Raw genomic sequence first — 14,346 nt, forward strand, 5'->3', positions numbered from 1 at the left:
CACTGTACAGGTGGATTTTTATCGTCCCTACGACGAAACTTACAAAACTTTATTCACAGACAATGTGCTTAAAAATGACATTCAAGCTGTAAAATAAGAGTAGCTCTTCTGAGCTCAGCGACTGCAAACTCCTCCAGGAGGGTACACACACAAAGTACCTGTGGAAGGGGCAGGAGGGCAAGCCACAGAGATGGACCTCACTCCTCCGGGGCGCCCAGAGAGGCCCAGAAAATGCCCGGGAAGGAAGGCACCGCCGGAAGTTGGTGACGCACTTCCGGGCTGGGTATTTTTTTTTAGTACTTTTTGTCGCGGGGCGAGGCGGGTTGTGGGTGGAATACCTGCGGGTGGGAGGAGTATCAGAGGGGGCCGGGCAGAGTAGGCCCTTGCTGGGGACTGGATAGTCGGAAGCCGCTGTTCTGGGGAAGGCCGATGAGTTCCGGGGCTTTTTGCAGGGTTTGCTGTCTTTGTCACCTGAAGGCAGCACTCCGGGAAAGTCTGCACGCGCCAGAGGACGATGAGCTCGAGCTTGACCGCGAGTCAAGTCACTGACGCTGAGGCAGGAGCCTGGATGGCAGCTGCGAGGTCGAGGGTCGGCGCGCCGTCTCCGCGTGATGGACTTTTGATAGTGAAAGTGGAGGAAGACTCTCCCGAAGGTCAGGAGCCCGAAGCGTCCGGGGACTGTCAGGATTCGGAAAAGTCGCGACAACGTTTTAGGCGGTTCCGTTACCAGGAGGTGGCTGGACCCGAAGAGGCGCTAAACCGGCTTCGGGAACTTTGTCGCCGGTGGCTGAGACCCGAGATGCACTCAAAGGAGCAGATCCTGGAGCTGCTGGTGCTGGAGCAGTTCCTGAGCATCCTGCCCCAGGAGCTCCAGGCCTGGGTGCGGAGGCACTGCCCGCAGAGCGGGGAGAAGGCTGCGGCCGCCGTGCGCGCTTTTCAGAGAGCTCTGGATGGGGCTTCACCCCAGGTGAGGAGTGAAAGTGTTCTGGTGGCCGAGATGCTGAGTTTCAGACCTTCTTTCCTAACTATGCTTTGTCCTAACTTCACGGTGTGCATGAAAATTTCTTTTCGTAAGGAAAGAGTGACAAGTAAATCTATCCAGGAAATGATCCTTCAGTTATAGACCTCTGAGCACAAAACCAACGTGAGAGCATTATTTACCCGTTGTAAGACACCCGCTCGTCTAACTAGAGTATTTGGGGAAGAAAGATGTCAGATGGAACGTGGCTTCATGTCGTTGACTACTTAAGCTAGAGCAGCAATTCTCCACCACTTTGTTTTACTTTTTAGAAGTTTAGCGACCCCCCTCCTCCTACATTTGATAATGGTCCTGGCAGAGGGGAGATGGGCTATAATGGAGTTAAGTGATCATGCCTACGTGATGAAGCCTCGGTAAAAAATCCAAACAGGGTGAGATTCGGAGAGCTTCCTATGGGTGAACACATCCATGTACCCAGAGGGTGACAAACCCCAACTCTTTGGGGACAGAAGCTCCTCCTCTCTGGACCCTCCCAGACCTCACTATGTATCTCTTCATTTGGCTGTTCATCTGTATCCTTTATCATATCTTTTTGTAATAAACTGGTAAACCTAAGTGTTTCCCTAAGTACTGTGAGCTCTTCAAGCAAAGAGTCAAATTGGTAGGGGGAGATCTTGGGAATCCCTGATTTGTGGCCAAGTCAGACAGAAATTGTGGGTAACCTGGAGACCCAACTGCTCCCTGAGTTGGGAGGAAAGGGTAGTCCTGTGGGACCCCGTCCTTAATCTGTGGGATCTGAGTCTATATCCAGGTAGATAATATCAGAATTGAGTTAAATTTTTAAATTTTAGGATACCCAGCTGGTATTACAGAACTCCCTGATATATGAAAACCCCTACATCTGGTGTCAGAAGTGAAGGGGTTTGGGGATGAAAGTACTCAGAGTACTGAGAGTAGAAGAAACACACAGGAAGGAGTATGATTTTCATTTACAAGGAAGCAGAGGCAAGGGTCAGGAAAAAACAAGTTTTATTATACTCAGATCTTAGAAACAGGAGGCACAGCATGACACTCAGAGCTTCCTGGGAAGGACACCACAGGTGGTGAGGAGGCAGAACACTGGCGCAAGGGGAAGGTTTAGGCCAGAGCCTGTACTGAGGTTTCTCAAAGAAAGACAAGGCAGGGCAGGGGAACAGTTTAGAATCAGTTGGTTTGAATAATTTTAACAGGCTCTAACCTATAGGGCTGGTCTGTAGTTGGCCTGATACCTGCTCCTAGGATGAAGAAGGTAGAGGAGTGTTACCTCCTGGAGTGTACAGGCCAGGTAGAGGAGGTATGGCTTGAGATTAAGTAGTATTGGCTAAGTCTTTTTTTTTTTTTAAGATTTTTTTTTTTTTTGGACAGAGAGGGATCACAAGCAGGCAGAGAGGCAGGCAGAGAAGAGGGAGAAGCAGGCTACCTGCTGAACAGAGAGCCCGATTCGGGGCTCGATCCCAGGACCCTGAAATCATGACCTGAGCTGAAGGCAGAGGCTAAATGCACTGAGCCACCCAGGCGCCCCTGGCTGAGCCTTTTGCTCTAAGAATTGACTAGCCCTGGGAAGGGCAGTCTCCCTAGCCAGGAAAAAAAAAAAAAAAAAAAAATTTTAAAGCTATCAAAACAACACACAGAAAATTTAAAAATATATTTCTTTTTCCTGTTCTTTAGTGAGAGATTCTTGGAGTCAGTTTGTGACCCATCACTGAAGCCTGGACTGACATCTCCCCACACCAGTGCTGGAACCTTCCCTTTCTAAGAACTGCGGTTTTACCCTCTGTGAATGGTCAACTTAGATTTAAATAAGCTATCGCAAAAGATCATCTTACTGGTTAATTATCTTATAGGGCAATGGTCATGGAAAGGGAAAGTAAATGTTATTGAACAGTTGCTGTCAGTGAGCTACCCTCATTCTTCTTAAATTTTTTTTTTTTTAAAGATTTTATTTATTTATTTGACAGACAGAGATCACAGGTAGGCAGAGAGGCAGGCAGAGAGAGAGGAGGAAGCAGGCTCCCTGCAGAGCAGAGAGCCCGATGCGGGGCTCGATCCCAGGACCCTGAGATCATGACCTGAGCCGAAGGCAGAGGCTTTAACCCACTGAGCCACCCAGGCGCCCCTCTTCTTAAATTTTTTGTATGCATCTCACACATGGGTTGGCGAGTCTCAGAGCCAGCACTGGAATTTGGGACTTCCTGGTTACCTGTATATTTTTAATCTATATCAGATTTCCATTTGAGTTAATCACAGTGATATAACACAAATGAAGATTTTTCTCTTTCCCCACGTTAGTGTAAACAGTCCACAGAAAAGCTTTTCAGGATTGCAAGAGAATTTCAGCCTCTTTGTTACTTTGAAACTCCAGTCCGTGCAAGACTCACTGGAAAAGACTCAACAGTCATGGTTGTTACTTGATTCCCAGGGCTTCCTGCTCAGTGTTTGCAGACTCCTCTGGAGTCCAGCCTCATCCGGAGATGAGTGGTCACTTACACTGTCCTGGAACAGCAGGCGCTGAGTGGAGGTCTCGTGTCATTTCAGGAGTTGGTGATGGTTGACAATGTTGCTGTGTCTCTAACTTGGGAAGAGTGGGACCACGTGGACCCAGCTCAGAGGAACTTCTGCCAGGAGAACACCCTGAAGGACTGTAGAAACATGGTCTCATTGGTCTCTCCGAGTAAGTGCTGACTTCGTTTCAAGCTGTGGGTGATTTGTGGAGGGCCAGTCACACAGACAGGTTGAGAGCTGTTAATATCTCTTTTGTGACTCAACAGGACCTTGCTGTTCTATATTGTTAGGTGATAGATTCGGCTTTTTATTTTCATTTGTTTTTTGTTGTTGTTTGTTTTTAAAGATTTTATTTATTTATTGGACAGACAGAGATCACAAGTAGGCAGAGAAGCAGGCAGAGAGAGGAGGAAGCAGGCTCCCTGCTAAGCAGAGAGCCCGATGGGCGGCTCAATCCCAGGACCCTAAGATCATGACCTGAGTTGAAGGCAGAGGCTTTAACCTACTGAGCCACCCAGGCGCCCCTATTTTCATTTGTTTTAAATAAAATACATATAGAAAAATACAAAAAATATAATGGGCATCTGTGTATCTACCACCCAGGTTTAACAAATTTAATATATCCCTGTATGATTCTTTTGCACCTTGCCTTTTTTATTTATTTATTTTTTTGCCTGCATTACATTTTTGGTATTTATCTATGTCAACACATGTAGCTCTCATTCATTCTTTTTTTTTTTTAAAGATTTTATTTATTTATTTGTCAGAGAGAGAGTGCATGCGCATAAGCGGGCAGAGTGGCAGGCAGAGGCAGAGAGAGAAGCAGCCTCCCTGCAGAGCAAGGAGCCGGATGCGGGACTCAGTCCCAGGACCCTGGGATTGTGACCTGAGCCGAAGGCAGCGGCCTAACCGACTGAGCCACCCAGGCGTCCCTCATTCATTCGTTTTAACACTGGTATATTTCATTGTATGAATAGTCCAGAATTCATTTATCCACTGTCCTATCAATGGACATCAAAGCTTCTAATTTTTCACCATTACAAATAGCATTACATCAAACATTCTTAAATCATTCCGTGTTCATTTGTAGGAACACCTAAAGAGAATAGACTTAGGCATGTTTGCCCATTTTGCTGTTCAGAAGGACTGTAACCAGTTTGGGCTCCTACCAGCAATATGTGAGAATTCTTTCTCTTCATCCTTGTCAGCGTTTGGGGTTCAGCTGATGGCGTGATGTCATGACGCAGTAGCTCACTGTGCCTTTTGCAGGATTACATCACACATCTGCTCCGAACCTGCAGTGGCTCTCCATTTCACACAAAGTAAAAGCCTAATGCGACAAGGCCCTGTCACCCTGCCCAGCCCTCTCCTACTGTACCCCTCCCTCACTGTGCTTCAACCCCACGACCTTCTGCTCCTGGAACATGGTGGGCGTACTGCATCCTGTTGCTTCTCTGTTTGATACCTCTCCTTGGAATAATCTTCCTCCAGATCTTCCACTAAGCAAACTCCTTGACTTGTTTCAAGTCTTTGCTCAGAGCTCAGTCTTCAGTGAGGCCTGACCTGACCATCATGTTTTGATACCGCAGTTTGCCTTCCATTGTCTCCTTCCCCCATGCTGCTGACCGATCCTTACCTTCCTCAACTTGGTCCACAGCATTTATCACCCTCTGACTTCTTATGGGATTTGTTTTATGCTCATTTTGTTGTCTGACCACCCCTTCTAGACTGTAAACTCCACAAGGTGGGGAGGATTTTGTCTGCTTGGTTCTAATATATCCCAAGCACTTGGAATAGTGGTTGGCATACAGTAGGTGCTCAATAAATACTAGGTGGGTTAAAGAACGAATGGTGTCTTATTTTAACGCATTTTCCTGATTCCTACTGGCTTAAATATCTTTCCAGACTTTTGTTTTGGACTTTTTGTGAATTGCCTATTTATATCCTATCTCCCTTCCTTTCCTGTGTTATTATTTTTAAATTGTTTTGTGGCAGTTCTTTGTATTTTTTATATTAACTCTTTGGTGTTTTACTGATTATGTAAGTGGCTTTTCACGATGACATCTTTAGTTATGTAGAATTTAAAAATTTTAATATATGGTTGACTTGTACATGCAGGGGTTAGGGGCACCAACCCCTCCCCCCCACAGTCAGAAATCCACATATAACTTTTAACTCCCCCAAAACTTAATTACTCATAGCCTACCATTGACTGGAAGCCTTATGGATAACATAAACTGTTAACACATATTTTATATGTTATGTGTATTACATACTATATTCTTACTTTAAAGTGGGCCAGAGAAAAGAAAGTGTTCTTAAGAAAATCATAAGAGGGGGCGCCTGGGTGGCTCAGTGGATTAAGCCACTGCCTTCGGCTCAGGTCATGATCTCAGGGTCCTGGGATCGAGCCCCGCATCGGGTTCTCTGCTCCGCAGCGAGCCTGCTTCCTCCTCTCTCTCTGCCTGCCTCTCTGCCTACTTGTGATCTCTCTCTCTGTCAAATAAATAAATAAAATCTTTAAAAAAAGAAAGAAAGAAAGAAAATCATAAGAGGGCGCCTGGGTGGCTCAGTGGGTTAAAGCCTCTGCCTTCAGCTCAGGTCATGATCCCAGGGTCCTGGGATCGAGCCCCGCATCGGGCTCTCTGCTCAGCAGGGAGCCTGCTTTCTCCTCTCTCTCTGTCTGCTTGTGATCTCTGTCTGCCAAATAAATAAATAAAATCTTAAAAAAAAAAGAGAGAGAGAAAAGAAAATCATTAGAGAAAAGACCTTTACAGTACTGTGTTGTCTTTTCTTTTTTTTCCCAACAGCACTGTATTGTCTTATTTCCCCCCCCCCTTGGTATTGTACCATCTTTACAAAGAAATCCACACATGAGTAGGCCTACACAGTTCAAACCCTTGTTTGAGGGTCAACTATGGTTGGATTTTTTATCTTTTATTATGTGGTTTGTGTTTTTCCAATCTTAGGAAAATACCAGGGGCGCCTGGGTGGCTCAGTCGTTAAGCGTCTGCCTTCGGCTCAGGTCATGATCCAAGAGTCCTGGGATCGAGGCCCACATTAGGCTCCCTACTGAGTGGAGTGTCTGCTTTCCCTCTCCCTCTGCCTGCCTCTCTGCCTGCCTCTCTGCCTACTTGTGCTCTCTCTGTCAAATAACTAAATAAAAATCTTTTTTTAAAAGATTTTATTTAGTTATTTGACAGAGGGAAACATAATGAGAGGGAACAGAAGCAGGGGGAGTGGGAGAGGGAGAAGCAGTCCTCCCGCCAAGCAGGGAGCCCGATGTGGGCCTCGATCCCAGGACCCTGGGATCATGACCTGAGTCGAAGGCAGACACTTAATGACTGAACTACCCAGGTGCCCCCAAACATAAGAATTCTGACTGAAAACTCTGTTTTGGGGTAGGATTGTGACCTAGTGGTCTTCAGTACAGGGTCAGTCGTCTGGTGCTGTGCATCTTTTTGTTTTTTATTTTTGAGTACAGTTGGCACACAAATGTTAGCCTAGTTTCAGGTGTAGAGCATAGTGATTTGACAAGCGTATGCATTATGCTCTGTTTACAAATGTAGCTACCATCTGTCCCATGACATTACATCCTATTGTAATATCGTCGACTGTCTTTCTCATGCTGTGCCTTTCATTCCGGTGACTTACACCATAACTGGAAGTCTGTATCTCTCACTCCCTTTCTTTCTTTTTTTTTTTTTTAATATTTTATTTATTTATTTGTCAGAGAGACCACAAGCAGGGAGAGTGGCAGGCAGAGGCAGAGAGAGAAGCAGGCTCCCTACTAAGCAAGGAGCCCGATGTGGGGCTTGATCCCAGGACCCTGGGATCATGACCTGAGCCGAAGGCAGAGGCTTTAACCCACTGAGCCACCCAGGCACCCCAAAAGCTTTTTTGAATTTTTATATAATCTAGCTTATTTTTGCTCTTGTTTCTCTTGCCTAAGAGACATATGTAGAAAACAGCCGACTCAGAGAAATTACTGCCTGTGCTCTCTTCTAGGATCTTTATGGTGTCAGGTCTCACATTTAGGTCTTTAATTCATTTTGTGTTTATTTTTGTTTACGGTGTGAGAAAGTGGTCCAGCTTCACTCATTTACATGTAGCTGTCTGGTTTTCCCAGTGCGGTTTATTAAAGAGACTGTCTTTTCCCCGTTGTATATTCATGCTTCGTTTGTCATCGAGAAATTGACCACACAAGTGTGGGTTTATTTCTGGGCGATCTATTCTGTCTGTTTTTGTGCCAGTACCACGCTATTTTGATTACTACAGATGTGTAGTATATCTTGAAATCTGAAGTTGTGATTTGTTCTTTCTCAGCATTGGTTTGGCTGTCGGGTGCTGTTTTATTTGGGAATTCCCATATTTCAGGCCTGGGCTGGCAAGTTTGACCACAGAGGGATTTATTCAACAAATATTTTGAATGTCTGCAGTAAACCAGGTGCTGTTCTACGTGTCGGGGACATAACAGGGAATAAAACCTGTGAAATCCCTTCCCTTTCTGCCTGGAGGATGTCAGCTTTGGAGCTCAAGGATTGGGGCAGGAGCAGCGAGCAGTGCACTAAGGTTCTCCCAATTGTGTGTCCTTTTTCACTTGATTCTCCTGATAGGCAAGTGGTCCCCGCCCTCTGTTCTCAGTTGTGCCTGACGTCCCCAACTCAGAATTTATCTGATTCAGTCTCCCTAGAGTGTAAACCTCAGATATTCTGGATTGGGTGGCTAGACTGCTCCCCTGTAAGTTTTGAGTCAGTCCAAGATTGTCTCCCACGCAGACCAGGCCTCCAGACATCGGAGGCATGTGGTGTGTCTGTCACGATGACTCATCACATGAGTAGAATTTCTCTCGTTCAACCATCCTTCATTCATGGGGTACGGCCTGTCCTGTCCTTCTTGACAACCTTTCCAGATGTGCCTCCGTCATGACATCGTGACTCCTATAATAGTGACATGGGCAGGGGGGGAAGAGATGGCTTCGTGGGTGTAAGCGCAGGTATAAAAGGAAAGGAACAGGGTTCCTACTGGTAAGTATGAGCACATCTGGCAGATGGATTAAAATAACTTAACTTGGGGAGTGGTTCATGGAGATATTAAAAAGGTTTTGAGGGGGGCATCTGGGTGGTTCAGTGGGTTAAAGCCTTTGCCTTCGGCTCAGGTCATGATCCCAGGGTCCTGGGATCGAGCCCCACATCGGGCTCTCTGCTCAGCAGGGAGCCTGCTTTCATTCCTCTCTCTCTGCCTGCCTCTCTGCCTACTTGTGATCTCTGTCTGACAAATAAATAAATAAATAAAATATTTTTTTTAAAAAAAAGGTTTTGAAGGGGGCATTTTATTGCAGGCGCTTACATGTATCACTCCTGTGCAGGGATGACATGTCACCCATTTTTTTTTTCTTTTTCATGTTTCAGGTTTGGAAACCAGAATTGAGAACAAAGAATTTATTCCAAAGCAAGAAGTTTTAGAAGAAGTAGAGCCACAGGGGCAGCTACAAGAAGGGTTCCACAGGAAGGGCCCCCCGTTTTCTAGGTGTGGGGATACCCACGAGAACAGGGTAGAAAATCTGAAACTTGAAAATTCTCCTGAAGAGGAAGGACTCACCAGCACCATAGATCTCAAGAATGGTTTCACAGAAGAGGGAGACTCCAAAAATAATGAATGTGGCAACAGTGCCCTGACTTCAAACTTTGTTCCTTGTCCACACATCCAGACAGCGGAGAGGCCCATTAATGGGAACGAACAGGGGGACAGTTGTAAAGAATGTCGAGACCTGGTAAAACGTCAGAGGGCGAAACCTCAGGGCTCTGTCGCCAGTGAGGGACATTCCCGCAGGGCACGTCTTTCTGAGACCCAGCGGCAGTTCCGTGAAGAAAAGCCTTACAGATGTGACCACTGTGAGAAGGGTTTCAAACAGCGTTCTGACCTTTTTAAACACCAGCGGATCCACACGGGGGAGAAACCCTACGAATGCCAAGAATGCGGGAAGAGCTTCAGCCAGAGTGCCGCCCTCATTAAACACCAGAGGACACACACGGGCGAGAAGCCCTACACCTGCCCCAAATGTGGGGATAGCTTCAGACAGAGCTCCCACCTCAACCGGCACCAGAGAATCCACGTGGGAGAGAAACACTTCAAGTGTACCGAATGTGGGGAAACCTGCCGCACTTCCAACCGTTTCAGACATCAGAGGATACATAAAGGGGAGAGACCCTATACGTGTGAAGAGTGTGAGAAGAGCTTCAAACGGTGCTCAGACCTCTCTAAACATCAGAGAGTCCACACTGGCGAGAAGCCGTATGGGTGTTCTGTGTGTGGGAAACGCTTCAGTCAGAGCGCGACCCTCATTACACACCAGAGGACCCACACTGGAGAAAAGCCTTATAAATGTCTTGAATGTGGGGAAAGCTTTAGACAGAGTCCACACCTGATCCGACACCAAAGGATCCACAGAAATAAAGTCCCACTGTTCTGACATGGCTGCTGCCTGGCTGTTTTGGTTGGTTGGTTGGTTGGTTGATTGGTTGATTGGTTCCTTCCATTGTCCAGAAACTACATTCTTTGGCACTTGGAGTATTTCAGTCAATTGCGGGTCATGTTTCCACAGGCATCACAGTTAAGACAGATCAGTGAGTCTGACTTGAGTCTCAGTACCTACTCAGAACATCGCAGTGAAGCAGGAATGCGTAAGTAGGGAGCCCTTCCAAAGGATGGTCCCAGGGAAGGGCCTTCCGACATACGATACTTCTGTCTTGTCTCTTCCCGCTTCTTACCACTTTCAGACCCAAACCCTGCCCGTTCAACATACTTCCCTGAGAAATATTTTAGTCGCTTAGAACTGTCTTTCCACCTCGATGGTGGACGGGGATTTCTTTTTTTTTTTTTTAATTTTTTTTTTAAAGATTTTATTTATTTGACAGAGATCACAAGTAGGCAGAGAGAGAGGAGGAAGAAAGCTCCCCACTGAGCAGAGAGCCCGATGCGGGGCTCGATTCCAGGACCCTGAGATCATGACCTGAGCCGAAGGCAGAGGCTTAACCCACTGAGCCACCCAGGCACCCTGGACGGGGATTTCAAATATGATAATTCAAAACATGTGTAAAGTTCGGTGCATACAAGAGGCATTCTATATTTTTCGGGGCACCTGGGTGGGTTAAGCTTCTGCCTGCGGCTCGGGTCATGGTCTCAGGGTCCTGGGATCGAGCCCCGCATGGGGCTCTCTGCTCAGCGGGGAACCTGCTTCCCCCTCTTCTCTCTGCCTGCCTCACTGCCTACTTGTGATCTCTCTGTCAAATAAAATCTTTTTTTTTTTTTCTTTTTTTTACAGAGAGAGAGAGAGAGAGAGATTACAAGTAGGCAGAGCAGCAGCCAGAGAGGGGAGGAAGCAGGCTCCCTGCCAAGCAGAGAGCCCGATACGGGGCTAGATCCCAGGACCCTGAGATCATGACCTGAGCTGAAGGCAGAGGCTTAACCCACTGAGCCACCAGGCGCCCCTCTGTCAAATAAAATCTTTAAAAAAAAAAAAAGGCATTCTATATTTTTTGCTTTTTTTTAAAGATTTTATTTATTTATTTGACAGACAGAGATCACAGTAGGCAGAGAGGCAGGCAGAGAGAGAGGGGAAGCAGGCTCCCCACTGAGCAGAGAGCCCAATGCGGGGCTCGATCCCAGGACCCGGGGATCATGACCCGAGCCAAAGGCAGAGGCTTTAACCCACTGAGTCATCCAGGCGCCCCTATTTTTTGCTTTTTTAAACACTGACTTTGCAGAGTTTCTCTTTCTTACCCACTCTAGGAGTTGTTTTATAACTCCTGTTGATTTCTTTTTAAGTAGAAGCAAAGGAAAGCCCCACCAAAACACACCCACTAATTTCCATCACTGCGTCGTTTGGATGCTTGTTCAATTAAGGGCAGTCTGTTTGAAAACTTGGTTTTTGATGAAAGGCCTCCCTAAACATTTTATAAGTAAGCTTTGTTGGGGGGGCTTTTGTGATATCACATAGCCTAAAACACATTTTTTTCTGTCAAAGGCTTCTTAACGTATGGGGCGTAAGGAAGAGCGCTGGAGCGTCTCCTTGGGGGTGTCCCGCAAAAGGCACCAAAGGCAGAAGCTCCGTCAGCTCCTGCTCCTTTTCTACATTAGGAACACTGGCATCATATAATATTCTGTTCATAAAGTGCCCCCATGGGCATTTTTCCATTTGACTTCCTAACAGCCCTATGAGTAAGTAGAGAGTTCCAGCATTCCCAGGTGGAGTGGAGAGGAAGAAAGGAAAGCTCACAGCTGATGCTTGGAACTTAGGTGAGCAGGAGCACCTGGGTGGTTGAGTCCGTTCAGGGCCCCCATCTCGATCTCAGCCCGTCTCTTGATCTAAGGGTCATGAGTTCAAGCCCTGCAGGGGGCTCCACGCTAGGTGTGGAGCCTACTTAAAAAAGAGGTCGGTCGGGTGATGTGACTGCTTGTCCAGTAATGTGACCAGGACCCTGAGATCGTGACCCGAGCTGAAGGCAGACACTTAACCAACTGACCCACCTAGGTGCCCCTATTATGGAGAATTTTTGACTCATGCACAAGTGTATTCTGAAGCTCATAATCCGAACTGAAGGCAAATGCTTAACCATCTGAGCCACCCAGGTGCCCCCTGTTTTTGTTTTTAATCGGGGGAATATACGGACATTATTGGATATTTGGGGGAAAAAAAAGAAAAGAAATTACCCATAATCTACCACCCTGATTACCTGTTACCGGCGTTTTGTCATAATTCCTTCTGATTTTTTTCTCTGCATACTTCTCATGTAATAAAAATCATAGTGTTTTTATTTTACTTTTTTTTTAAGATTATTTATTTATTTATTTATTTGACAGAGAGAGAGAGATCACAAGTAGGCAGAGAGAGAGGAGGAAACAGGCTCCCCGCTGAGCAGAGAGCCTGATGCGGGGCTCGATCCCAAGACCCCGAGATCACGACCCGAGCCGAAGGCAGTGGCTTAATCCACTGAGCCGCCCTTTTGTCTGAAGTATTTTACATGGTTTTCAACCTTTATGCTTAACGGCTGCATGCATCATTTTACATCAAGTGGACTTAATGATGGAGCCGTTTTCCTTTTATTGTCATTTCAGGCATTTCTCCTCACTGTCGCAAGCAGCGCTGTAGTGAAGGCCCATGTAATTTTAACGTGATTTGCCTTGTTTTTTAGAATCAAAGGCTAGAAGGGCGCCTGGGTGGCTCAGTGGGTTAAAGCCTCTGCCTTCAGCTCAGGTCATGATCTCAGGGTCCTGGGATAGAGCCCCACATCGGCTCCCTGCTCAGCAGGGAGCCTGCTTCCTCCTCTCTCTCTGCCTGCCTCTCTGCCTGCTTGTGATCTCTGTGAAGTAAATAAATAAATAAGCTAGGGGAAAAAAAAGAAAAAGAATCAAAGTCTAGATTCCCAGAAGCAGAATTCCTTGGTCAGTGTGTAAGCTGATACATTTTCCCAGTTTCTTTCCCCTAAAGGGAGTACCAAATCACATTGTATTCTGAGTGTCCTACTCTATCTAGCCATGTCAGCTTCGCATCTTAATTTTCTTTTCTCCTAAATGTACAAAAACCAAAACTCAATTATTTGCCTTCCAGAACTCACTTCCTTGATCCTGGATGTGGTGGAACAGTAGTACACGCCTTCTCCTTGGACCTTCCTTGGGACCAGCAGGAGGAACGGTGAGAAGGCTGGCCTCGGTGCCTTCAGGCTTTGGAGAGTCATGTGGAGAATGTTGCAGATTTCAATGAGATTTCATATCTAGCACTGGGCTGAGAGTGAGGAGATGTGTACATGGTGTCAGTTTAAATGGGTCACAAGCTGTACCTCCCTGGTGTTCTCCCCAGGCTTACCAAGGTTATTTGCCCAGGGTCACAGAGGTGGTAAACAATAGAGTAGTAATGATAACATGGTACAGGTACTGATCCCAGTATTCTTTTTACTGGAGGAACGCCGCAAACTTAGAGCGGACTGGCCTCTCTGTACTTCTAGCTTTCCCTTCATTCTTCCCTTTCTCTTCCACCCTCCCTATGCATGACTGTTGCCCACACACTGCAATTTTCCACATAGATGCCTTGGGTCAAGATGCTTCCTCTGCTAGTAATCCCAGCTCCCTTACCCTGGACCCTAACACACCAAATTAACAATGGGCAAGTCCACTCTTTTTTTTTTTTTTTTTTTTTTTTTTTTGAGAGAGATCACAAGTAGGCAGAGAGGCAGGCTGAGAGAGGGGGGAAGCAGGCTCCCTGCCAAGCAGAGAGCCCAATGCGGGGCTCGATCCCAGGACCCTGAGATCATGACCTGAGCCAAAGGCAGAGGCTTTAACCCACTGAGCCACCCAGGCGCCCCAAACATTTCCAAGTTCTATTCTGGAAGGTCCTGTGCCCTGCTCGGGACTCAGAGGTCTCTAGGGCAGTGGCATAGAGTTAAAAGGGAAGCTCCTGGGGCCCAGGGGTGGGAACCACAGCAGCACATGTGTGGGCCCTCTCACTAACCCCACCAGAGAGTAAGGGACCAGAAGTTCATGAAGCATCTCAGGTTCCTTTAAGGGACGTGGGGCAGGGCTATCTACTAGGCACACACAGTGTGGTGGGCCAGGCTGAGCTGGTGAGCCCATTTCCACTGTGCTAACCTGGCACGATTCTGAAGTCTTTGGCAACCCCCGGTGTCCCAGCAGGTGGTTACAATGGAGTGTGGGCTCGTATGACACAACGTGGCTTGAGAGCCTCTGTGGCCACTCATCGTGGATGCCCACACCCTCATATAGCCACTTCAAGTGGTTCCCCTAGAGCATCTGTTCTCTTCGGAACCCAC

The 14,346-nt window shown here is 46.8% G+C and overlaps 1 protein-coding gene across 2 annotated transcripts; it reads left to right on the top strand.

Annotated features, from left to right (window-relative positions):
• The first annotated feature begins 337 nt into the window (after positions 1-337).
• ZNF394 (zinc finger protein 394) lies at positions 338-13,360 on the top strand. 2 transcript variants are annotated; one of them, XM_045993353.1, is made up of 4 exons: positions 338-967; positions 3,554-3,689; positions 8,932-10,203; positions 13,131-13,360. In XM_045993353.1, the coding sequence occupies exons 1-3, from the start codon at positions 515-517 to the stop codon at positions 9,990-9,992; spliced, it is 1,650 nt and encodes a 549-aa protein (XP_045849309.1). In that variant the 5' UTR covers positions 338-514; the 3' UTR covers positions 9,993-10,203; positions 13,131-13,360. The 2 variants fall into 2 exon arrangements, with proteins under 2 accessions (XP_045849309.1, XP_045849310.1); XM_045993354.1 differs by lacking the exons at positions 3,554-3,689; positions 13,131-13,360 and having other exon boundaries at positions 8,932-9,129.
• The last annotated feature ends 986 nt before the right edge of the window (positions 13,361-14,346 follow it).

The sequence above is a fragment of the Meles meles genome, chromosome 21 (assembly GCF_922984935.1).
Source record: "Meles meles chromosome 21, mMelMel3.1 paternal haplotype, whole genome shotgun sequence".
Lineage (NCBI taxonomy): Eukaryota > Metazoa > Chordata > Mammalia > Carnivora > Mustelidae > Meles > Meles meles.

Coding starts and splice junctions, on each gene's coding strand:
- ZNF394 (XM_045993353.1), top strand. CDS start 515: ATGAGCTCGAGCTTGACCGCGAGTCAAGTCACTGACGCTGAGGCAGGA. Junction 968..3,553: donor TGGATGGGGCTTCACCCCAG/GTGAGGAGTGAA, acceptor GTGTCATTTCAG/GAGTTGGTGATGGTTGACAA. Junction 3,690..8,931: donor GGTCTCATTGGTCTCTCCGA/GTAAGTGCTGAC, acceptor TTCATGTTTCAG/GTTTGGAAACCAGAATTGAG.